Source organism: Thamnophis sirtalis, unplaced genomic scaffold, assembly GCF_051295495.1.
Source record: "Thamnophis sirtalis isolate CommonGarterSnake01/CBP01778 unplaced genomic scaffold, rThaSir2_p1.2 scaffold_1, whole genome shotgun sequence".
Taxonomy (NCBI): domain Eukaryota; kingdom Metazoa; phylum Chordata; class Lepidosauria; order Squamata; family Natricidae; genus Thamnophis; species Thamnophis sirtalis.
The window spans coordinates 71774311-71800454 of NW_028261381.1; the positions used below are offsets into that span (position 1 = coordinate 71774311).

The 26144-nt window shown below is 38.6% G+C and overlaps 1 protein-coding gene across 1 annotated transcript in view; it reads left to right on the forward strand.

Moving 5' to 3' along the window:
- The window catches only part of SYT12 (synaptotagmin 12), a 44150-nt gene that overhangs the window by 10417 nt on the left and 7589 nt on the right, over positions 1 to 26144 (forward strand). Inside the window, exons 2-5 of the mRNA XM_014065492.2 lie at positions 3271 to 3332; positions 4419 to 4612; positions 8873 to 9262; positions 25333 to 25548. Of these exons, the coding sequence (XP_013920967.2) occupies positions 3299 to 3332; positions 4419 to 4612; positions 8873 to 9262; positions 25333 to 25548 (834 nt within the window). The 5' untranslated portion in view covers positions 3271 to 3298. The remainder of the gene's footprint in view (positions 1 to 3270; positions 3333 to 4418; positions 4613 to 8872; positions 9263 to 25332; positions 25549 to 26144) is intronic.

Sequence of the window (26144 nt, forward strand, 5' to 3'; positions counted from 1 at the left end):
TGGAAACCTATATGAACACAAGCAGTATCTATGTGGAAAATCTCGACGGTGTGCTAAATTTGTATCTAACAATAGTATGTGTTTATTATTTCACTGTGTTATGCCTGGGTTGGACAGTATTTCTATTTTATTTGGAAACTCAGTGTGTGAAATAATCTAAATTTATAAAAACTTCAAAAGACAGATACTTTCTTGAATTGTAAATATATTACAAAAATTCCAAAATTGTAGAAGAATTTCCACTAAGTCTCCTACTACTTTTTAATACTGTAATCTTTATGGTTAACATAAAATTGACTGTTATGTAAAAAGATATTTTTTTGTTGTATAAACTGAAACATAGATTTGTACTTAAAATATCCTATACTTGAATTTCAAAGGTTATTTTCTTTTTGGAAGAAGGGAATGGGCACATTGATGGCTTGAGTCTAACCTTAAATAGTGACCATAATTTTAATTCCAAAGTAGAGGAGCGAGACAAATGACGTGACTTAGAAGTGCAGACTATAAAAGTAGTAGATCCAAAACATTGTAACACCAAACTACTTCTTGAGAGAGAGACAAACCATATTGAGCCCCTAATCAAGATTTATCTGAATGTATTCTTGCCAATAAGCGTTGACATTTCAAGCAGCTACAAACTGACGGGAGGCTCAAAGACTATGCTTGGCTCCCATCAGAAAGAGAGAGGCTCAGTTGAATGCCAGGATTTGCCGCAGCAGGTTGATATGTAGAGCTGTCCATGGTCCTGAAATATACTTGTCTGATTGGCTGATCATATTTGGCCTACTGTCTTCCATGAGAGATTTCCTATGTATGGAGTCTCACATTCAGGATTGTATCATGATATTCAGCCACTGCTATGAAGTCTCTGCTGTTCCGTGATAAGCATATGTGAAGCAGCCTGGGAAACTGTATGTATACTATACACAGACATACAGTAGTACATGTAAACATCACAGCCTATTGAGAATCAGAAATGTTTGGACACTCTTTTCCCAAGATATGGCAGTTGATCATTTAACACTTTGATTTAAAAAAATCTTTATGGAAATTATTGGTGTTAAACACTGCAAACTACTGCAAAAGATTATCAACTAAACAGGATGATTTCAGGCAAATCTTTATCCAACAGTTCATTAGCTGAACATGAAATGAATAATGTAGTGATTCCTTACCAGTAAATAGTGAACATTCAGGAATGTAAAATAAAATGGACCTTTCCCATTGGCAGGTTGCTTAAAATGCTTTTGCAAAGTTTCAGCAGTCTTTGACTTCTAATCCCAAATACCTTATTTGAAAATCAAATCTTAATGAAATATTGCCACAAAACATCATGTACCAATGACTCATGCAAAGACACCAAAGACACTTTAGAATCTTACCACACATAAATCCCCAGAACAGAAATTGAGATTTTAAGTGTATTTTGTCTATCAGCATTTCAAGACACTACTGCTGCTTGAAAAAGCTTTATAATACAGGTTTCAAGATTTAATTAATATGATTGCCACAGTTGCCAGAATAAAATGTTCCATATTAGTGCAAGGGAAGAAACTTTGAAGAGCATTAAAAATTAGAAACTTAAAATAATACACACATTTTTTTACTCTTCCTCCAAGATTTTCTTTATTTTTAAGCTTGTTTAAAAAAAAAAAAAAACTAGAACCCTCCCCAAGGGAATCAGCCTACAGGTTTTAACTATGACATTGAATCTTTCCTTATTCCCCAATGGCTTTCACTGTTTGATTACAATCAGCTTGAAGTGTTTAACATAAGGCTGACTGTGTGAAATGAAATCTCTGTAGTTTGAATTCTCAGCAGCAACTGATCCATAATAGTCTTGTCTACAGCAGAATTTTAAAATGCTCTCAAGATGCAGATTAATCAACCTAGCTATTAACCAGTAGGGTTCCCTGTACACTTCTTTTTTTTTTCTGGCACAGATTTATAATACCTGCATGGTTGACAAAAATCAATTTTCTTCCAGCTCATGTTTGGGAAAGCTGCAATCTTTGAAGTGTTGACCCTCGTATATCTATTAAAGGGTCAGTAACTTGTCTAGAAACAAATTAGCAGCCATTTTGACTATCTCAGGTTTCTATAAACATAGTGGATTGGTTTGACTAAAGCTGCAATGCTATACATGTTTATTTGAATAAAGGTCCCCTGTATTTCTGCTAGATTGGAAGCTAATAATATTTTGCTTTGTTTAGAATTCTAGAACTGGAGAAGTGAGGCGCTTTTTGGCTTTATGGTAGCTTAACAATAATAGAGATCTTGTAATGATAATAGAAGTGAAATGATCCTCATACCAAGTGTTTCACATAAGGAGTCTTTATAGTAATGAAGATAAGCTTCTGTGTAGAAGTGCTATACATAACGGGTTATGTAGCATAAGTGCTAGTAGCATAACGGGATGACGAAATAGTACTGTATGAATATCACGGTTCACATCTTCCCATCACCTTAATGGGATGATGCATAAATCAAAGGTAGGAGCAAAGGCCTCTCTTGGCCCTGCTGTACCCAAAGTAGCATTAGAGGATTACGTTTCTCAGGAAGAAAAAGGAATTCAAATTTACAAGGTGTTAGGAATATAATCTAACAGTTGGATTGGCAATATATAAATCATGTAACAATGCTATACCTGTTTCTTTAAATCATACTGTAAAATGTGATTGGTTGCTGTTTTCCTCAATTGGCCATAAGAGGGAGCCAGAATGACTGTTAGCTCTCTGTTTGTTGGATGCTGGGCTGATCTGGAAGTGCCGTGAGCTATTGTAAGTTTTTGCAACTGTTAGCAAACTTCGAATACTGAACTGATTATATGATACTGCACTATGTTATTTGGATTATCCCTTAACTGAAAGACATTGATGACTGACTGACTTATCTGTTTATGACTTGGACTGTTTGATGGACGCTGATACCTCTATTTCCACGAAAGTAAAAGCCTATTTAAACTGCAGTGTCTCTGTATGCTGGTTTGTGTGTTCTCCAACACAACTGTCACAACGCTTCACTGAATGTACTCGCTCTCCCAACGGGGAGCTTACCTAACACAAGGGATGCTTGCACATAGATGTGTGACAAATTGTGGTGGAATGACATTTAATAACTGTGGAAGAAGTATGGGCCCAACCAGAAACAAGATTAGTGCCTTAAGTGACCCTACATATAAGGCAAGCCTTCTGTGCTTTCAGACAATCCTTCATGATGACAGTACCATAATCTCTTTGTCTTGGCTTCTGTTTGTTGTTCTTGCAGGTAACTGGTGTAATTTGAAGTAGTCACCATGGATCGTGACATTGTTGACCAGCATCTCAGGGGTGAGTATTATGAATTCTTAACAAACTGGCCATAAATTACCCTTTCTGAGGCTATTGTAATCTCAAATAGTCAATGACTGGTCATTAAGTGAGGATTACCTGTGTGGGGAGAATAGGTGGGCATATTAGATTACACATTTTTGAAAGAAATTATAAACCTGTCATTCTTCCAGAACCTTTGAAATAATTTTTAGACATTTATTTCTTGACTTCACCTCCCCTTTTCATCATCCACACGCATATTGTTAGGTTGCAGTCATAAGAACTTCCAGGTCTCATTTTCAGGAAGGTTGCTGGGAATTGGGGAGGGGGGATTCCAAAACAAACAAAGATTTCGATCAGGGATGGGCACCTATGGCCCCTTTACCACCTGCATTCTTCAACTTCTAGAATTCCTCAGCCAGACATGCTGGCTCAGAAACTCTGGGAGTTGAAGTCCACAGGTCATAAAGGGCCGTAGTTGCCCACCCCCGATTTAGATATGCAGAGAAGTTGTATGTTGTTATGGTTATGCTATTAGCCTTTGGCATAGCACTGATTGTGAATGTACTTGTTCACAGATTTCATAATTAAGGGAAGCAATATGAAACCTAAAGCATGAAGCTGAAAAGAAAAATGTTGTTCATGTGTAGGTCCAGACAAATAGGGAAACGGAACAGAAAAAAAGATTCAAAATCTTGTAGAAAAGAAACTAAGGAGACATTGGTCAATTTTAAAAATTGATAGCCTGAAAAATGGTTTGCAAAGATTAAAACAGCAAGTGTATTTTAGAATTTGTTACAGTGATTCTTAATAGAGATTATTAAGCTATTTACATTTTGCTGAATACAGTATATGCCCTACATAATGATGCTGTCATTCAGTTTTAAAAATAAAAACATATTTGTGCTTTGCCATATATTCCAGCTACTTTACAACAGTTTTCAAGAAAAAAAATCTCCTTGCAGTTTTGGCATATCAATTTCCTATTTTTTCCAACAGCATTAATCACATAAAAGGCATATTTGTACTGTTGACATAATATTTCTGCAAGATGAAAGGCTCTGGTGGCTGCTTTCTTCTGATAAGAATTTTGTTTTCTTCCAGTCATAAGAAATCCATCTGGGTGGGAAATAGGTGTCTATATTACTGGTGCTCTTGCTCTCCTGGGAATAGCTGGAGTAAACTTATGGAAGTTATGGAAATCGGGTGGCTATCCTGCACCTTCTCCATTTCCAAACTATGACTACAGATACCTAGAACAAAAATATGGGTCCACATATTCTCAAATCAAACAAAAGGTAAGGAGCAATTAATTGTGTTAAGAACCCCACCTTTTGCCACATCTATCCATCCTCTTTGCATGTCATCAAACATCATTTAATGAACATCCAACTCTTAATTTTGTCTTGAATATTGCAAGTTAAGAAGGTGGTGATTATGATAACAAAACTAAAACGACTGGGGTAGGTTTAAGAAAAGAATCTTGAAAATATAGCCATAGCACTTAGATTTATATACTGCAGTGTTTTACAGCACTCTCTGATTAGTTTACAACATCAGCATATTGTTCCCAATAAGCTGGGTCCTCATTTTACTGCCCTGAGAAGGATGGAAGTCTGAGTCAACCTTGAGCTGGTCAGGATCAAACTCCTGGCAATGGGCAGAGTCAGTCTGCAATACTGCATTCTAACCACTGCACCACCATAGCTATGGTGGTGGAAGGGCACAAAGTCTAGCACTAGTGGCAAAGGTTGAAGCAATCTGCCATTTGGCCCTTCTTCTTCCTCATCTCTCATGTGATTATGACTTAATTTGTTTTTCTCCCTTCTCTCTCCCCCCCTCCTTTTTTATATTGTAGCTATTACATTCTGAATCCTTGGTTTTTGCCTGGGAAATGCAATGTGCACTGGCCAGGTTGGCAATATATAAATGTAAGAAATCAATAGAAAATGTAGAGGCTTTAAAACTCAGCTGTTATCTAATACAGGCAGAAGAGACTCATAAGGACTCTAGCTCCTCAGCCACAGCCCTCTTCATTTGCTGATTTGTTTAATTGCTTATAAATGCTTAGTTATCTTAAATAAAAATTTGGAGATAATACTGAATTGGTTAAAACATTCTTCCCCCAAATTAAAGAGGTAAAATTTGCAATAGTAGTGGTGATAGCACCTGAGGGAAATTTAAATGTATTGAAACAATGGGTGGGATGGATTGTTAAAGTTTATTTTTCCTTTTTCCTTTTCTTAAATCCACCTTCCCCCAACCATTTGCCTTTGATGGGATAATTGCAGTAGTGGGTTCCAGCTGCTGCTACTGCTGGTTCGCTCAGTGATGCACTGCACATGCGCTTGATGCACGCTATGTGACCATGCGCAGTACTAAAAAATGCTTCTGCGCATGTGCAGAAGCAAACAACAAGATGGCAGCGCCTATGGCGCCACCGAGAGAACCTGTTTGAGAGCATGGCAGGCTGAGTTACTACCTACTCGACTGAACCGATAGGAACTCACCTCTGAATAATTGTATCATGAAAAAATTAGGGGGCAGGAAAGAGATTTTTTTCAAGGAGAAAGCCTGAGCAAGTCAGCTTTGTGCTATATTTTATATCTCACTCACCATCCCCTGATGTATTGAAACTTGGCAAGATTCATGTCAAGCGCAAACGCAAGGCTTGTTATAAATGGAACACAATAGTATGAGTAATCCAATAAAACACAAAAAGCTATTCTAATGCAGAATAAAACAATGCACTTTTAAATTGGTGAAAGCCTTAAAGAATACTCAACATTGACTCCCAAATCAACCTATTTGATTAGAGAAATGTTAATATCTATGTTTTTTTACTGACTGGAAACATCTTATGGACTTTTTATACAAAAAAAAAGGAACCAAAGATCTGAGCTTTTGACTATTGATCTAACTTTAGAGAAAGAAGTAAATTTGCAATTGTACTTAATAATTGCTGTAAACAGAAGCCACCTCTTTATATCTTTTTTTCTTTCTTGTCTATTTTTCTGCTTTGTTTTCCACTTTATCCCTTCTATTGCTTCCTTTTTTCCTTGTTGCTGTATTTTGGTTTGTATCAATATTTACTCTTGTTTTTAAAACTTCAATAAAGTTCTATTTAAAAAAAACACCTTCAACGTTTACCCAACTGGTTTCTAACTAGTAGAAGTCCCATGATAGAAAAGATCCTGCTCTTTGTAATGTACCTATATTCACACACACATATACACAAACACACACAAAAGAAAGAAAAAGAAAAGAAAAAGAGAACTTCTCTGAGTTTTTTACATAGAAAAAATAAAAAGAAATTAAAGTAATTCAGTAAGATCTTAAGCGGAGGGAACAATTCAAGTCTCTCTAGCAGTGATCAATTGAGATTTGACCAAGACGTTTGATGAATTCTAACTGTTTTTTTCTGGCCATTCAACAATCTCCTTCCCAAAGCCCCCAAACAGAATGTAGGCTTGAATTCAGTGAAACAAGCCAATGATCATGGTCAGATTTCTGTTGGATGTTTTCTCATAAATGCCTAATAGGTATAGCTATGTTACTCCATGGACCCTTTCCACAACCCCACTCACCCAAAATTCATAGTTGAATATTTTTGTTTTTACTAGAGTGAGCCAAAATGTCTTAAAACTACTGGAGAAACTTTGGAATTTTTATTCCAGGATGTTAGAAAAGCAAATAATTGGGGGGGGGGGAGAGAGAGAAGCCAGAAGTCCCAAATTTCACCCAAGAAGTCAGCAATTCAGAGTCCATCTTAAAATGAATGTTGTTCTGGGAAGGTAAAATCCAGTCAAAGTACTAAAAGACTCTCTAAACGTTAATATTAAATATTCCTGTTTGCTTGAGAACAATTTGTCCTATATTTTCTTTTGGAATACATTTATAAAATAGATTACACAGTCCTCTGGGAATAGGCTTGTGGGAATGTTGTAAGATAACACATTTCCTTCCAAAATACAATTTTGGCTCCCCCCTCCCCCTATAGTTGTTTGGCTGATGAATGGGTATAACAAACGTTTTTATTTTCATATCCAAAGCATATGCAAGCAGGGAAGACTGGTAGGAAGACACGGCACGGCAGGATGCAGGGATTAGATACGGTTTTGAAGCCTTTGATAGAGTTGTTAACATTGGCAAACAACGGGAAACCTGAGGTTGTGTATGTAGGATTATTGATCTTCAGTCAGAATTAATGTAGTGCATCACAGATGAGAGTTTAAAAAGGTGAAGCCATAATTCTAATTTTACATTAGGTAACAGAGTGAAGATTGCCTGCCTATATACAGTATGTGCAGATGTCTGAAGGAAGAGAGGTATTTTGGTGTCAAAATTTAATTTTGCATTGTGTAAAAGTTACCTGGAGAATAGATGTCAGTGATTTTTGAATTAAATTAAGAAGCACTTAGACAGAGTTGTAGTCTAACAGTAAATTATGAATTTGGAGGATTTCCATTTCAGTTCCTGTCATTCTCAGGATAGATCTGGGAAGACCATAGTCTCTGATAAACTGCTGCTATTTAATGTAGACAGAACTGAGCTATTTGCAGCAATCTGACTCTCAATAAGGCATTATCTATAGACTGCACAGTTTCAGGCACAGTTTAAACAACGTTGCATAGACAGAGTTTCTCTTCCAGGTACATTTTCTGAAGACTCTCACTTGTTTTCTCCTCTAGAACTTAAATTTAGAATCATTTTTTTCAAAAGAGTATATAGATCTCTACATAAATATTGATAGGATTATATGCAGTCCATAAAGGTAATGTGCACCACAAAGAAATGGAAGGAATAAAACTGGCGTCAGAATTGAAAACAGAAAATAAATGTGTGTGGCCTGAAAATTCAGAGAAAAAACAAATGTAGGCAACCATGAAGAAAATGCAACTGTGTCATGCCTGCAAAGACAAACATTAATATATATTCAATATTTAAGACACCATCATGGTATTTGTTCTTTTCTGAATTCAGAGGCCCATGGAAACTAACTTTTCCATACCTTTATGCTTACCCCAAAAAGACAAGCCCACATTGTTCACACAATTTTAAAAATAAATTAGACTTGAGAACCACCATTCGGTCCTTTGATCCTTCCGCAGGACCAGAACTATTAATGAAATAGGCAGCACTCCAAGTACCAATAATGTAGTTAATCTCTTGCCATTGTTATTTGTGATGATACTGTTGCAATGCCAGTAGCACTTCCTAAAAAGTAGTTGTAATGCTTGAAGTGACAAACAGCTATGCAATAAACATCTGAAAGACCCAACTTTTAATTCAGCTGTAATTTTCTTCAATGTTCCTTTGCACTGAAATAATATCTCATTTTAAATAAGGAAACGTTTTCTGGATGGGGATGTCAGTTTTTCACAATGTGGAAACTTATTTTCATGATATATGAAATATTTTTGTCTATTTTGATATGAACATTTTCTTTCTGCCAGCCTATGTTTATAAATTATTATGTTCTACATTTAGCATGCTGGAGTTCAGGTTAACTATGGTGTCTGACTAGTTTTCTGTTCTCTTCTTCTTATCATTTGCAGAGGGCAGCAAGCAATCTCCGAAAGGCAGGAGAAAGAATATTTCCTGTCTGCAAGCAAAGCTTGAAAACGGACGATGCCTTTGAAAATATTAATGAGTTGGGCACCTTGGAGCTAATGAACAAAGACCTCGAGCTAACTCCTTATGGGCCATTGAGAAAATCAATCTCCACTGACTCTCTAACTTCTGTCTCCTCCATTGGAAATAACTTTGGCCAGGAGTTCACAGTGGGACAAATTGAAGTTAATATGGAATACAATGTGAATTCGAATACCTTGTACGTCACCTTGCTGCAGGGAAAAGATCTGATGGAGAAGGAAGATGTTAACTTTGAATCCTGTTTTGTGCGCATCAGTTTACTTCCAGATGAGCAGATTGTTGGCATTTCTAGGGTAAGTTTCTCCACCGCTCATACTTGGTGGCTAACAATTCCCCAGACTGCATTATACAAGGCTTTTTCAGTCATGCGTACAAGTGTTTAATCTGGAAGATGCTGCATGATATAAATATATTTAGCTGGATAAATGGTTTCATCTTAGGATAGATTTTTGCCACCAATTACATTTAATTCCAAAATCTGGGCAGATCTTTTAATGTTGAATTGATTTGACTTTCTTCAAGACAGATAATTTATCTTTATTGTTTTTCTGTTGAACACAATGCCTGTAGTTTACATTGCCACTGCCTTCTTATATGTTCTCTGTAATCTCTATTCCTGCGGGTTTCCCACCCAACTACTAATTCGGCAAAACCCTTGTGGGAGTTCCAAATTATAGTTAACCCTGACCCTGCTTAATTTCCAGCCCCAAACAAAGGTAGATGCATGCTGCACCTGCTGAAACATTTCAGAAGTATATCATAAAGCAGTGTTTCTCAATCTTGGCCAACTTGAAGTCCGGTGGACTTCAAGTTGGCCAAGATTGAGAAACACTGTCATAAAGTATTAAATCCTTTATGCAGCTAGTCCTCACTTAATGATTGTTTGTTTAGCAACGAATCAAAGTTATAACTTTGAACTAATGGTATTTATGGCTGTTTTAGTGCCCCCCCCATGATCACATGACCAAACTTCAGGTGCTTGGCAGCACACCTTGCATTTACAATTACAATTTTAAGAAGTCCCCCTCATCTCAGCTGTTTTGGCTGCTCTGCAGTCCACCACTTCTGGAAACAAAGATGCACTATATTTATATGTTAAAAAAGAGAAAGTTGAGGAGAGTTAGGCAAGTGAGGAAGCGACCATGACAGAGAAGAAGTGTGAGGTCCCATTCTCACCTAGCAATGATACGTCCTGACGTAACTACCACAACCAGGACTACTGAAACTGCTATCAATAAATGATGAGGCCATGTGATGTTTTGCCTAATGACTGCATTGCTTAGTGATGAAAATCCTGATCCCAATGAGGATTGTTAAATGAGAACTACCTATAATCCCAAATTTGCTCTCCTGTATTGGCAGCATCAGAATGTCTTCCACTGCTGGCAGTAAATACACTGTTTACTAATCAAATGTGTTGTAGCCAAAGGCTCAGATGTGAATGGTTGCATAGCCTTTTTTCAATCTGATTCCCCCCAGTTGCATTGGGATTACAACATAACGAAAGTTAAGCTACCTGGGAATTCCAGGAGTTGCCAAGAGCACTTCTGCTGTTCTTCCACATATGGTGAAATGCATGAATGGTTTCTAAAAGAATCACACCACATTGCACACGGTCAATGAAAGTAGAAGTGGCTCCGGCTTGATTTTGATTAATTTGATGTTACTTTATTAAACAAACTTTTGCTTGTTTTTATATTTTAAAAATAATACATAATTGCAACTGGTATAGTGAGGTATGATTATTTTGCTATTCCATATTAAAATTAGTTTTATATTAGCTGCCCTTAACTGCTTAAAAGCTTACATGTTGTTTATCTATGGTGGTGTGTAGAATCATAAATCAGAAATGTATTGGAACATACTGCAAAATGAGGATTATACAACATGTTCATAGAGGAGTTTCATTCCTAAGCAGAACAGATAAGGTTAAGCAAATACACTCACAGTTTTTATCACAACACTTGGCTGATGCAGCTTCATTGAATTCTCAGTTTTTTTGCTTGGAAAGATTTTTCCATGAAATAATTTTCCCCAAATTATTGAATGAACTGAAAGTTACAGCCCCTATATGCACAAACACTCACACATAGTGCATCGCTGGTTTATTTTTGTTTTCATGAATTGTCATAGATCAAGAGATTATAAAAGCCATATAATTTGACACATTTGCTAAACAGGCTTGTACTGCTAGTTGTTGAGTGCCTCAGAGTCATCAAATGATACAGCAGATAATGAGCTAAAGTTCAGCTGGCCAATTTTTCCTTTATCCAGTTCCATGGCAGGATCCATCCTTTTGGTTATTGATCCAACCTGTTGGTTCCAATTACATTCAGATGTTGGAGAGGTTCATTAGATCCAAGCAATCCTTGAAACCAGAGGCAAAGAGGAATAATTTGGGGATATCTGATATGAAATGGAATCATTCCACTTTGACCTTCATTTGAATCTAGATCTCCACAATATTCTGGTCCCACTTGGGGCTCTATTGCTTTTGGATGGAGTTATGAACAAAAATGCTTTCCTTGGACACGAAGGAATATAGTAAATGGGAAGTGTCTTCTCCAGATGGCTTGAATTCGTCTGCAGGTTACTGCAGCCCTCTTAATCTGTTCCGCCATACCTGGCATTGATTGTTCTTTCCATGTTAATACTGTAACTGTTTACTTCAAAATCACTTCAATCCCAAAATCCTGTGCTGCAAGCCATGTGATGTGATCCAGAATAGTCCCAGAATCCCCTGCAGGGATTTGATATCTGGGGAATTTCCATTACATTGAAGCTGTGATTGCCAGACCTCAGCACACTATTGAAGCAACTGATAATTAGAGACCTTTTTACATTCCTTTTTGTCTACCTAACGTTTCATCATGCTCTGCAACCAGCATTTGGTTTGAAGTTGAACCTAAAGAAGTAGTGATTGAATTTCAGTGATTGGATTTTGGGTCTCCAAATATGAGTCCATTTAATAATCAGGTGAACAAAACCAGCCCACTCAATTCTCAATATTGTCCCAAGATGGGACAAGACTGTTTTTAATAGGATTTTGGCCAAAGGGTCCTTCTTGTTTTGGTCGGAAAACTCTAGCAATTCTTCTTATACTAGGCTGGCTGTTAGTGATTTTAGCTTGCTGCATTAAGCAGAGGTTTTTTTGGCATGATATATCTCATTTAACTTAGTGCTTCACTTAATAAGAGTGTTTTATTCTGTTTTCGTCTACAGTCTTTTCTAATCCAGAGTTTAAAGGACCATTGCTTTTAAAGGCCTGAACTGATTTGATTAAATTTGGCAAGCTCCTTTCCATTCTATTTTGCCTGCCAATGTTGTCAGAATCTGCTTAGAAGCAAATTAAAAAATACAGCCTTTTGTGTTTATTTGGGCTAGATAGTAAATTGATAATGCTGTTTTTTAGATTGTGATTGCAAAAAACAATCAGGTTGGACATATTTGACCAGCAATACATCGGACTTTTGTAACATTTGAGATTAGAATTATTTAGTCTTTTCACAGTCCTACTTTAAAATACATGTTAAAGCTGAATTATTGTAACAATTTCCAGCCAGATCTGTTGAGGCATAAGGAATGGTATTGTGACTTACAAAGGAGATGCTAGGTCTTAAAACATGAACTAAACAGGGTTTTCCCAAATACATATGTTGAGAAACTTAGATTGACAGTAGAAATGAATTTCCCCACTTTCCTTTTCCTGGCTGACTTGGGCTACATGCACATTGTTCCAAGTAATAATATGTGGAGGCGGCTACGATATTCAGAGGTTTATTTTAAAAAATTGTTTAATGTTCTCCAGCATTCAGGTGTCCTTTGGGCCATCATGATAAGAACCCTACAGCCAATCTTACCACTTACAGATCCTCAGTTACAGATCTCATTCACTTCATTTAATTTCCTTTATCGTGATTTACCAATAACTGAAAGTTCATCCCACTATTTGGTGTAGCTCTTTGATTAACTACAGTATTGCCTTTTTCTGGCTACCATTATATTGTTGCTAACAAGCCTAAATGGCTCTGTGTTTCTCTTCATTCTTTCACTGAGTAAAAGTCACTGATAGATTGCATACAAAACTTTTAAAAAGCCATTATCAGGAAGAGACCAGATGGAGGTTTTGAGTTAATTTTTGACAAGCAGTAAATCCTAGCAAATGTGATAAGTGAATACACCAAATGACAGTTAATCATTTATAATAGCTCTTACCATGTTAAACTAAATAAATATGCCAAGCAGGTTCACATATGTATTGCGACTGTAGGTCATAGGCACTAATTTATGGCTTAGCAGAGTGATGCAGATTTTTCTGAATCAGGAATTACTCTTGGCCTTTATGTACATGGAGCTACAAAATGCACATGCCTACTTCTTAAACGCCATGTAAGAATTCATCATAATATGCAGGTTTTTCCCATTAAAGTTAGAAAACTGATAGGTGGACTGCTCAACAACATTGGGAAATGAAATGTAGGCTTTTGTAGATGTTCTATTTCTTCTCTCTCTATCCTAACTGATGCTTCAGGAAAGGATTTTCTTATGAGCCGAAGGATAACAAACACATATTGATTGTGAATCTCTTTGCCCTTGGCTGAATAATGAGATTCATTTAAACAAACACCTTTGCAGTGGGATCTCTGGATATCTTCGCATGTTGCCTCACTTTCCCTAGGTTAGGCTGCATTGCTATCCCTTCATGTCCGCTTCACTAGCAGTACAGCTGACTGATTGAGGGCACTGTAAGAAAAATGTTTTTAGGACACCAGTCTTTTAACTTTCTGAAATTAGGACTGACAGTATTTTTCACTAAGACTTTACCCTAACTGAGGTATTCTTCACCTGGAGTGCTGAAGAGACCCTTGTGCATTAGGCCTGTATGCCTGCAGCAAAGCTATTTTCGCTGTTGTCAAGATTTGGACTTAATATTACAGGGTTCAGGGCAGAAACCAATGCTCACACCACTGCATGTGGGATAGCTTTATCGTGGCACGCATTCATGCTCAATCTTATCAAAGTGATGTTGGCATGGCAGGAAAACAGAGCGCACCGGGGAGGGTATATTTGGGAACCAGCTTCTTAAATAATTTATGTAGTTATGTTGCCACTGCAGAGAGGCTATTTACGTCCAAATAGATTATAGTAGAGAGTCCCAAAATTAAAAACTAAAACTCCAATGTAAGAAGAAGCGAGTAGTAGAGTTGACAACATTTGAATCAGCTCTTAGGATTCTGGTTTGAATCAGTGCTGAGTTGCAGCACGTAGTAGCTGCTGGTGGCACCATTTTATAAAAAACACTCTCTTTTTCATAATATCATTTCTGCAATGGGTTTGCTGTTAGATGTAATAATGTAGGCTATGTTGTGATTCTGATCATTTTACAATTTTATCATTTTCATGATTTTAACTCTGGGTTTCAAGATTATTTTAAAAAATAATTCAGCTTCTTAGTTCATATTGATATATAAGAACATAGGAACACATGCAGCAGTGTTGGAATAGCTGAATGCCATCTTAAACCACAACGTGACTAGGCAAATGTCTATTGGCCAGCAGGAGATAAGAAGAGTTAGTTTAGATACAGAAAAATCCAGCTTTCAACCAATATACTGTATTGCAAAATGTTATTTCCCATTTGCTTTTAGTTGCAGGCAATGAGCCTGATATTTTGTTATTTTATTTGGCATTTGCAACAAACAAATGAACTTAGCTCCAGATGACTGGGTAAACAACTGAAAATAATTCTTTGAATTGAAGAAAAAAATCAGGCTTACTAGGGAGTGAGAGTCATTGAACACAGTTAAGACATAATTTAAACTAAACTAAACAAGCATAGAAAGTTGCTGTTGTCAGATCGTTGAGTGAGAAGCCAGGCATTCCTGGAAGCCAACCTGAAACAGTCTGATTTTGCCATAGAAACTTGCTGTTCTCAAAACAGATCTCATTCTCTGCACATTGGTTCAGTTGAACAATTGGACACAAAATCTTGTTAAACGTATTCAGTGAAAGAGAAGGCCCTACAGGGCAAGAAAGGAGACTTAACTGTCTCTGATAACTAAGTCTTTTCAATCATTAGTACGTGTAGCAGATGCTTTGCTTTGAAGATATTTGCAAAGTCAGTTCTGCAGACCATTCTTTAATCCCAGTTATTTGAAATTTAAAATTTCAGCTTTAAAATTTCCCATTACTCAATATCCATTTTGACTTATTAAAAAAGCAAAAATTTTGCCCTCCAGGTTTTCCTCACGATTTCCTTACTCGCAAGTTTCCAATGCTGCTCACTTTACAGTGTGCAATTTCCAACTGGTTGGTGCACACACCATCTGGGTTCAGAGTAGAATGGTTTAGTACTGCTGGCTAAAGATTTCTGGGAGTTGAAGGCCATATATCTTAAAATTACCAAGTTTGAAAAAAAGGGCTTTAGACCTCTGTGGATATTCTCAATCACCCAGATCATCCAGGTGTCCCAAAGGTGCTTTTTCCAAAATGCAACTGGACTTTGTTGTTGTTCTTTGACAACATTTCGCTTCTCATCCAAGAATCTTCTGCAGTTCTGACTGGTGCGGAAGTCTTCAGATCTTTTCAAGGGAGCTTTTTATCATATCATCAAAAACCTGGAAGCTAGACTGGTACTGATACTAATTTTTGCTAACCACCCAAGGCAGTATAACTTGCAAAAAGGAATAGGAGATAGGAATCTTGTTTGTCCCTGGAACGGTGTTAAATCACAGTTCCCAGCATTTTTAGCCTATCCAGTAGGAAAGATTCTAGCAGCAGTAATTTGGATATTTGGCAAGCTTCCTAATTCTAATGTATGTACAATTCATATATAAATACAGTTCCTCCTGGGAATTGGCTTTGTGAAGGAGAGTTCTCTCTCTCTCTCTCTCTCTCTCTCTCTCTCTCTCTCTCTCTCTCTCTCTCTCTCTCCCCCCCCTCTCCCTCTCCCTCTCCCTCTCCCTCCCCCCCTCTCTCTCACACACACATACACAAGTTCTTTTACTAAATAATAGGATTGAAGGTTCCAAAAGCACATAAAATACAAAATGATTTGATAAATATGTCATAGTTACTTTAGTTGCTAGAAAGTTTTTTTCCCTTTATGTTCTACACTAATCTATTACTGTATTCATAATTCACAGCCATTACTTACGGTCTCCTCAGCCTCCCCTGAGTAGTAATAAAGACTCATTAGCTGCTATTATTTAAAACACTGGACTTTTAAGAAAATGAGCAACATTTGTAGACCATTCCCCATCTAAAAACAGTCCACATTATGCAAAAATTACTCCGCTTCATTATTGGTAAAAGTCCTAAATGGTAATCACATCCTCTTTCTGGTATGTTATGCCAGCCTCTCCGATAAAGAACACATCCTGGGATAATATCAGTCCAACTTTGGAATTCACTTTGCTTGGCTGTCTATATTTCTAGTTGAGTTCTTCTTTCTGTCTTCTTCGTTTTGTAAACCAATTAAAAAATGTTCATCGGTTCTTGGCTACATTTGTGCTTCATGAATTCTATGTTGTGTTTCTGTGTCGGTATTAATTCAACATAGCAAAGTCTTCTATTTGTATCGGTGCTTGCTAAAATAGCCAAATCAATCCAAATTTGCACAGCAGATTGCAAGTGTGGCTGCAGATTCTCTTTGCTGTTGTTGAAATTTTGGTTTGCGTTCCACCTTTCTGTAGTGAGGACACTCAAGAAAGTTAAATTCCACAAGCCAGGAGAAAAAAACCCAACCTGACCCAACCCACTTGCATGATATGGTCTCATCTTTACTCATCATCACTCCTCTTTACTACAGGTCTCTTCAGCCACTCTGTGTCCTCCTTTAATGATAGTATGCAGAAGAGGATGACATTTATCACTGGGAAATGCAAATATACTTCTAAGTCTCCATCTTAGACTTTGGCCTCTTCTACTCATCAATAGGGACACGATGGCTCAGTGGCTAAGACGCTGAGCTTGTCGATCAGAAAGGCCAGCAGTTCGGCAGTTCAAATCCTTAGCACCACATAATGGAGTGAGTTCCCAGCTTGTCCCAGCTTCTGCCAACCTAGCAGTTCGAAAGCATGTAAAAATGCAAGTAGAAAAATAGGAACCACCTTTGGTGGGAAGGTAACCGCGTTAACGGAGATGAGCGCCGCCCCCTAGAGTTGGGAACGACTAGCATATATGTGCGAGTGGAGCCGTTACCTTATTCATCCACTGGCTGGACTCTTCTTACAATTCTCTGTACTTTTATACAGCAGTTTTGAGTAGTTTGGGGGCTGCTCTCTGGATTCGTGGTTGAAAACTAAGAGAGAAGAGGGTTCATTCATCTGGCCAGGAGCGGGAGTCTCCTTCATTCAGAGCCTCGCCTGCTTTTTCGTTGTTGAACTTCCCTTTACAAGAGAAAAAAAAATAGTGTGGGATGTGTGGCAAAACTATCCCTCACTTTTTTGAAGATAGGGTAGACATGAGGCTGCAACATTGTCTGCATTTTTGACAGGAGGAAGAAAACCCCAGAAGCCTGAAGAGATGATTGGGGGGGGGGATTCCCATACCCCCACATTTGCAGTAGAAATGCTAAAGACTGTCCTCCTAGATTTTCATTTAGAGAAAGAACAGATCCAAAAGTTATAGGCCCAGCTTCCTAAATTCTAAATAAGACCCACAGTAGTGTGGATGAAGAGGCATTTTGTGTTTGTATTAAAGGAAAGAAACCTGCTGCTAGCCTTGAATTCCATAATATTCAATTGTTGACATATGAGCCTGTTCCTTCTTCTACTTCTTCTTCTTCCCATATGACCTTCATCAGCTACTTTCCAGGAGTATTTTTTTAATGATGAAAGGTTATTCTAGTGTACTCTACCTGAGATGAAGTCAAATTGAATGTAGTGGGGTTAATTTCTGTGTGAAAGGGCAAGGTGCTTTGCAATCCCATACTACGATTTTGGTAGACGGCTTGCTGAAGTTAGGCTTTGAAAGTTCCTCCACCAAAGTGTGTTATGAATAACCATGTTACAGAGCCATGATGGTGCAATGGTTAGAATGCAATATTGCAGACTAATTCTTCCCACAGCCAGAAGCTCAATCTTGAACGGCTCAAGGTTGACTCAGCCTTCCATCTTTCCGAGATCGGTAAAATGAGGACCCAGCTTGTTGGGGACAATATGCTGACTATGTAAAACCACATGGAGAATGCTGTAAAGCACTATGAAGCAGTATATAAGTGCTATTGCTATTGCTACAGTTCCTGGTCCAAAACTACCAACTCTCTGTGTGTTTCTATCTACATTATGATAAAATATCAAATCAGAAGGCTTTAAGAGCTAGGGTGGTTATTAGAGATGGTTTAATTCCATCTGAATTAATTATTATGATACACACAGGAAAAGGTATTGTGCAGTACCACAACAGTGAAATTTAATCTAATGCCTTGGTATGTGTGTGCCATTGCTTTTTCTGGCACCCTGCATGTCTTAATTCCACACCACATTGGTTCTGTCACTTTGCATACTTCTAATTGTGCATACAAGACCTCTGCTGCAGTGCGGTTCTCTTTGACAGCTTCCAGAAGAAATTTGGGGGAACTGTCAAGGACTTCAGAGGAGATAGAAGCCATTTGATTTTTAGCACATTTATTTATCACCCTAGCTGAGAAATGCACCCATTGATTCAGAGAGAAAAGAGTCAGTTCCTGCTGGGTTATATAATGCAATCCTTTGACAATTTACACATACCATGGTTGCTGGGGAAACAAAAAGTTTAAAGTTCCTGAAAGATGGGTGTTTGAGAGTCCATAAATGAATAAATAATGCTTTGAAAGAAGTTAGTCACCTCAATGGGAAAATCCTCAGATGATCTGATTGAAACATTCTTGTTTAATCTACTTCGACTGGCATAGAGCCCCATGTTTTCCCAATGTTTTGGCAGACTACAAATCACGCTATTCCTGAGCTGTATTTTTGACAAATGGGCCATAGTATTCCCACTGAAGCAGGAAATTATTGGCTAAAACTCCGTATGGCAATGGTTCTTCCCTGTAACACACAATAGAAGTTTTCTAATATGAATTTTGTGTGAACCATTGAATTTACTGTGGAATGTCTAGGAATCCAAATGTGACAATGGGTACAATGAATAGACAGGTAGAGAGGTACTACCGTTCTCAAGAAGCAAAGCGAGCCAAATAGAAGCCAGTTTCCCTATAATATCATCAGGCCTTTGAGGTAGACCAGACAAGATGTCAAAACCATGAACCCTAATGCTATTTGTCTATATACTACTAAAACACTTGCTCCTGTAACAATGCATTGTTTGAACCCAGATATCTCAAATTGGCTAATTTACAGAATATGCTTACATTTTGGGACTTATGATCCCAGGGAATTGAAATATGCCAAATTTTATAAAACATTTTATGACATATAGCGTAGAGTGAATTTTAATGAGTTTTTCCATAACGGTTCCCATTATTCTTCTGTGATTATCTCTTTGAAGTTCTTCATCCACTTTATCATGAATTTTTTTAAATTGGTTTCCATTCTGTATCCCATTTCAATAAATTTATACATACGCACTAGTACAGGTAAACCTTTTTTATAGACCACAATTGGGACCAGCAATCTGTCACTGAGTGGTGCAATTGTCCAGCAAGAAATCGCATGGCTGCAATGGATTTGCAAACTCATTTCCATTGCAGGCATTAATCATGTCACCCAGAGTCATTAAGCGAAATACCACATGACTGCAACTTGCAGTTTTATTGGCAACTCCTCCATTGACTCTGTTCATTGGAGTCCAGGTGTGAGAGTTGCCAAAGAGCATCACATGATCACGGGGACGCTACAACAGTTGTGAAGTTACTTTTTCAGTGCAGCTGTAACTTTGATGTCACTAAACAATTTTGGAATCTCTACACTGATAAATCCTGCACTGTTGCCTTGTGGATACGTAGAGAAGATATTTCCCATTGCAATCTGACCTGCTATTGATAAATTATGAACATTTAATCTTTGCTTCACGGTAAACATTTGCTGGGTTCTCTGGGGCAATTCTGCATTTTCTAGGTACCAAACTATTGTCAAGCAGTTGGAGACACTAGAGGAAACAGAATGGAAGAAGTTTCATCTTGTATCACACAGTACACTGGGCCCTGGAGTTTTCAATAGATTAATGCTCCACTTGAGCATTGTATAGGAAAGACAGTTGCAAGGAGGTTGGGGGTTATTAACAAACTCAGTGGCAAAGGTCTACAGGGTGGTGTATGGGGGAGGAAGGGGGAGAGAGAGGGAGAGAGAGAAGCATGGTTGCTCTGTGGATAGTAGCTTCACAAATTGTTTCCCTTTGATTTGTCTCTGAACATTTTCAGCTTTTGCTTCCCTGAAGGGGAAGTGGATGAAAGGAGAAATCTACTGTAAAGATAGTTGATTGCAGCCGCTGATGGAGAGGGTGAAAGGATTTGTGGGGCAGGAAGTCATCTTGTGAATGGACCTTGTTTACAGTACTTCCTTACAAAGATTAAAAGGTCTACCTCCTCAGCAGAACACTGCAGACTTAATCATTCTGCTCAGAAACCTCTCACGCACCCAGGGGAGGGGAGGAAGAGGACCAGCCAGCGGAGCAGGAGGAAGGTTCATTTCGCCCGAGCGTTTTCAGGAACAGGCCAAAAGAAGCACCTCCTTCTTTTAATCTAAATTCTCTTAGCGTGTTGTGACTGATGTTAATTGCAGCAAATAAATAGAAATAAAGTCTTCCTATCTTACCGATGAGATTAAAAGAGAGCTGTCTCTTTCTCTGAGACATGTTTACAGATTATAATGTACTGTGATCCTGTTGAAATTTGTTGTGTTCTATTTGTAACATTTTCCTGACAACTTAGCAGTTCGAAAGCACATAAAAAATGCAAGTAGAAAAATAGGAACCACCTTTGGTGGGAAGGTAAGAGTGTTCCATGTGCCTTCAGTGTTTGGTCATGCCAGCCACATGACCAGGGAGATGTCTTCGGACAGCGCTGGCTCTTCAGCTTTGAAACAGAGGTGAGCACCGCACCCTAGAGTTGGGAACAACTAGCACATATATGAGAGGGGAATCTTTATTTGTAACATTTAGTCCCATCTTTTCTCCCAAGTCCTAATTCCAGGACTCTCCATCTTTTATTCAGCCCATATTCCCTACTGGAGCAGTTAGACTAAGGTCATACCCAGGGGATTTCATAGGGCTGACATAGGGATTTGAATCTGGGTCTCCACAATCCAACACTAATTGCTATCCCAGGCTGTTGCTGAGGTAGGATCCAGAACTGTAGCAGAAAGAGCAACGAAGTTCCCTATCCATGTATAGAGGCCCTTTTTCTTAGAGTAGGAGAAGCTAAATAAGATGGATATCTCTGCAATATGCTCCCTTTTTTTTCTTTTTTGAGAAACAGCAGCGGGGGCCTCTAGTGCTAGCAAAATACCAATGTCTGTACTTGCTCATTATATTTAATTGGTTGCATATGTCCCTGTTATACTATGCCTGACATTTTCCTCCACCTTAGTTAATGCAAAGATTGGAGGTGATTTAATTTGTGGAAATAATGCTGAGGGGAGCTACTTAGTTTTCTCATCACGGGCCCTTTTTCCTTATGCAAAGAAAAAGGATTTCTGGAGAGATTGTGGGTCTTCCCTAAAAAAAAAAAAAGATATTGATAAGATTGAACGAGTCCAAAGATGGGCAACAAAAATGGTGCAAATTCTGAGGGACAAAATTTATCAGGAGAGATTGGAGGAACTGAACATGTGAAGCTTGGAGGGAAAGGGGGAGCATGATTGAAACCTTTAAATATTAAGGGTGCGAATGAGGCTCTAGAAGGCAGTGTTTTCAATATTAAGTTAAAATCCAGAAAACGGAGGCATAACCACAAACTGACAGGAGTGATGTTCAAAAGTAATGTTAGAAAGTATTACTCTACAGAAAGCTTGGAACCAACTTCCTGAAGCAATAGTCAGCCAAAACCCTCAAACAGCAGACTTGATGGACCACTAGTCTTTTTCGTGACCCGACAAATGCATGCATGACAAAAGCGTGCTGACAAAACCGCGGCACTAAAACCGTGACGCCATCAACGCGGTGACAACAGCACGCCGACAGAAGCGCGATTTAAGTTAGGGTTAGGGTTAGGTTTACAGCGCACTTCTGTCGCGCTGTTGTCACTGCGCTTCAGCGCTTATTCGTCAGCGCGCTTTAGAACTCGCGGTTTTGTCACCGCGGTTTAGTCAGGCGCCCTTTTGTCGATGAACTGGTCTTTTTCTGCTATCAGTTTTCTATGTTTCTATCTCTATCACATCTAATTTAGCTTTATGGAAGATTAAATTTTTATTTATATTAATACTGAGTTGGAATCAAGAATCCTGATATGCAAGAATATGCAGCCAGAAAAATAGAATTCATAGAAGGCGAACAACTTAGAACTGAGGAGAAATTTCCTGACAGTTAGAACAATTAATCAGTGGAACAGATTGCCTCCAGAAGTTGTGGATGCTCCAACACTGGAAGTCTTTAAGAAGATGTTGGATAGCCATCTGTCTGAAATGGTATAGGGTTTCCTGTCTAGGCAGGGGGTTGGACTAGAAGATCTACAAGGTCTCTTCCAACTCTGCTATTGTATTGTATTGTAACTTACAACCAATTAAAGAACTGTAAAATGAAACCAAGAGCTTCTGGAATGAAAGAGCACAGCTGAAGGAGAAGATATTGCATAAATACATGAAAATCTCTCATCACTGTTTGGGTTTTTTTTTAGGATTCTTGTGGGTCGGAATGGTAGCAAAACAGGGTTTTACCACTTTTAAGGCTAATGTCAAACCAGATCTGTTCTGTTCTCTCTGTTGTCCACCTCAAGATACTGAAAATTCTGCCTGCTGAATTTCCCAGAATTTTAATGATGCAGCTGCTGTCTACCCACACAACTGGGCAATCTGAATAGAGAACTCTATTGCCAGTGCTGCCTTCAAAAGGGGAACCTGGTTGGAATCAACTCCTTGCACCTGCTGTTTGCAGGGGGTTAAGGTCCCATTGAGCAAATAGCAATACTCATCTCTTCACCTTAGTCAGGCTTTCGGCTTCTCTGGATTATCACAGGGGCAAAATATGAACAAGGGAGAACACAATGGTCATCTTTAGGACAATCAGAGTATTAGCACATGTGCTAGCAAGATTCTGAATACATAATAATTATGAATCCCCATCAGTGGTGGGTTTCTTTTTTTTTTACTACCAATTCGCTCGTACGCACGCACTCACTTGCTCGTGCAATGCTTCTGCGCATGCATGCGCAGAAGCATCCGGGCGGGTGGGCAGAGCCTCCCACCACCACCACTACCTATTTGCTTGAACCAGGCCAAACCGGGAGCAGCCCACCTCTGAACCCCATCCTCCAAATGACAACAATCAAACCATTTGATGGGCTCCATATCACCCTGGGATCCCAAGCCTGTCGACAAAGCCATGTCTTTAGGGCCTTTCAGAAGAGTATCAAGGTGGGGACCAATCTTATCTTTTGCAGGTATGATGTTCCCCAGGCGGAGCCACCACAGGGAAGACCCCTTTTGAAGGAGGCCCTGGATGGATCTCCTTACCGTGTCTCCCTGATCCAGTAGTTGGGTAGATATACGATACTTGGGAAAATGGACCTTCAAGTAACCTGGCCTCAAAAGCCATTTGAAGAACTTGCAACAGTAAATCGCCACCGAACCCTCTTCTAGTTTAGTACATTAGCATTTCTGAGAGCTGAGGTTTCTGAGGAATCTCCTTTGCTGGCCTCTGGCAATTGTGATTTCGTAACATTCACATTGCTCCATATGTTATAGCAGTTGTGGCTCCGAACCTGCGCATAGATCTTTCATTTTACCCCACTGCAGGAGGGTTGATTCGGTGTCTTCTGCCCTGGTCTCTCTTTTAGCACTCCTTGGGACTCTTTTGTGGGCCATGCTGTATTTGAAGAGCAGTCCAAATGTGCTGTTGCTGGAAAATGGACTGTGATTTCCCTCTCTCCCTTCATTCTGCAATAGCATGTTTCTCATTAGAGCAGGATATAAGTGTCCTATAGAGCACCTTGCACTGCACTGCGGAAAACCTGCAATTTAGAATCAGGGGATCATTGCATTGGTAGTCTCGTTTTAATAACAATATCATTGCTCTTTGTAGGGATAAAGAACAGACCCTAGTCTCCCATACCTGTATAGATTTCTGCTAGTGCCATTCATGACTTTTGTTTATTAAAGTTCACTTTGGGGGAATGGGGGAGACAAGCCCCCCCCCCAAAGGCATAGCAACTGCAGTATCGAAGTGGTGGGTGATGATATATTTCTTCTTTCTTTGATTATATTCTTGTTTTGACTTGTTTTTTTCCTTTACCCCTTTTTCCTTTAAAGTATAGCAATTAAAGTATGAAGCAGGCTAGAGTTGAGGGAAGGATGATCTCTGTTCAGTGTTGTGGTTCCCAATTGTCTTTCCCTATCTCTCCCTCTTTATTCTTTTTCTTTTCTCTTTTTGTAGGCAGATGACATGATTAGACAGATAAGAAAGAAAGAAAATGTTTTTTTAAAAAAAATAAAGGGTGATATGATTAAAAGCTAGAGTAAGAGAAACAAATAAAGGGAATATTAATGTATTACTTTTTATTGGATAAAATGAAAGTAATAATGAGAAATAGGTGGAATAATTGAATAATGACAGACTGTAACCTAATATAGATGTGTATTGTTATGGGAATCTCACAAGCTGATTGAATGTAAAAATTATGTTTAATCTGATTAGTTTTGTTTGTATTGGAATGTATGGCGCCCAGGTACCGCACTGTTCACACATTGATTTGACATTTTTATAAAAAATAAAAAGTTTTTTTAAAAAAAAAAAAAGTTGTCTTTGGGGGGAGTCTTCAGGTCAGGGAACAAGACGCATAATAAGATAAAACATCCTTTACTCATTGTCAGTTATCGTTTTGGATAGCTCAATTTCATTTAGGTTTTCTGATCTATTAAGTGGTTACTAATAATATTCATGGTGGCGCAATGTTAGAATGTAGTACTACAGGCTACTTCTGCCGACTGCCAGCTGCCAGCAGTTTGGCCTTTTGATTGTCAAGGTTCAAGGTTGACTCAGCCTTCCATCCTTCCGAGGTCAGTAAAATGTGGACCTAGATTGTTAGGAGCAATAGGCTGACTCTGTAAACCGCTTAGAGAGGGCTATAAAACATTGTGAACTGGTATACGTATAAGTCTAAATGCTTTTGCTATTGCTATTGTGACAGCTTCATCTCCCTAGCCATGGGTGGCTTTTTAAACTTGAAGATGTTTAAACCTCTTCTACTGCATTCTCTTTCTCTATACAGATCCAAAGAAGTGCTTACTCGGTCTTCTTTGATGAGAAGTTTTCCATTCCCTTGGATCCTTCCACGTTGGAGGAAAACAGCTTGAGATTCTCTGTTTTTGGCATTGATGAGGATGAGAGAAACATCAGCACTGGTGTGGCTGAGCTGAAATTGTCCGACTTGGGTATCTTTGTCCGGCCTTTCAATGCCTGGCTTTATCTGCAAGACATGAATAAGGTAAGAGTATTCTTATGGTCCATCCTACTACTGCACACTGATTTGGGGTCCTGGAAGGAAGGCCTATCATTTAGAATCTTTGCTGGGTTTGTTACTATTGTGCTATCATGCAAGAGAAAAGGCCCTTGCAAGATTTCCCTACCTCGGGAGCCAAAATAACTTGCTGTATCTCAATATGTCATGCCTTCCTTCAGGCAAGAATCTCTGAGTCTCCCGTTCTGTCATTATTGTTCTCTAAAAATGAATCAGTGGTCCCAGGAGCAGTGCAGGAAAATCTCCATACTGTTAGTCCAACACAGCTATTCTTCCCACTTGTGAGCTCCTTGGTTGAGCTTGTAGTTGCAAAAGGACTAGGCAAAATAGATTTCTAAGGATTAAATGAAACAGAAGTATTTAGGGGAGCCTCTTCAGCCTCTTGGTAACTCTCTAGATCCGTGATGGTGAACCTTTTTGTTGTTGCATGCTGAAAGCACACACACACCCATAATGCTATGCGTGCATGTGTGTGCACCTGTGTGTGCCCCATCCTCGCACATGCATGTGCAATCTCCCACAATCCCCTCATGCATGCCTGTGTGACTCCCCCATGCTCTTCC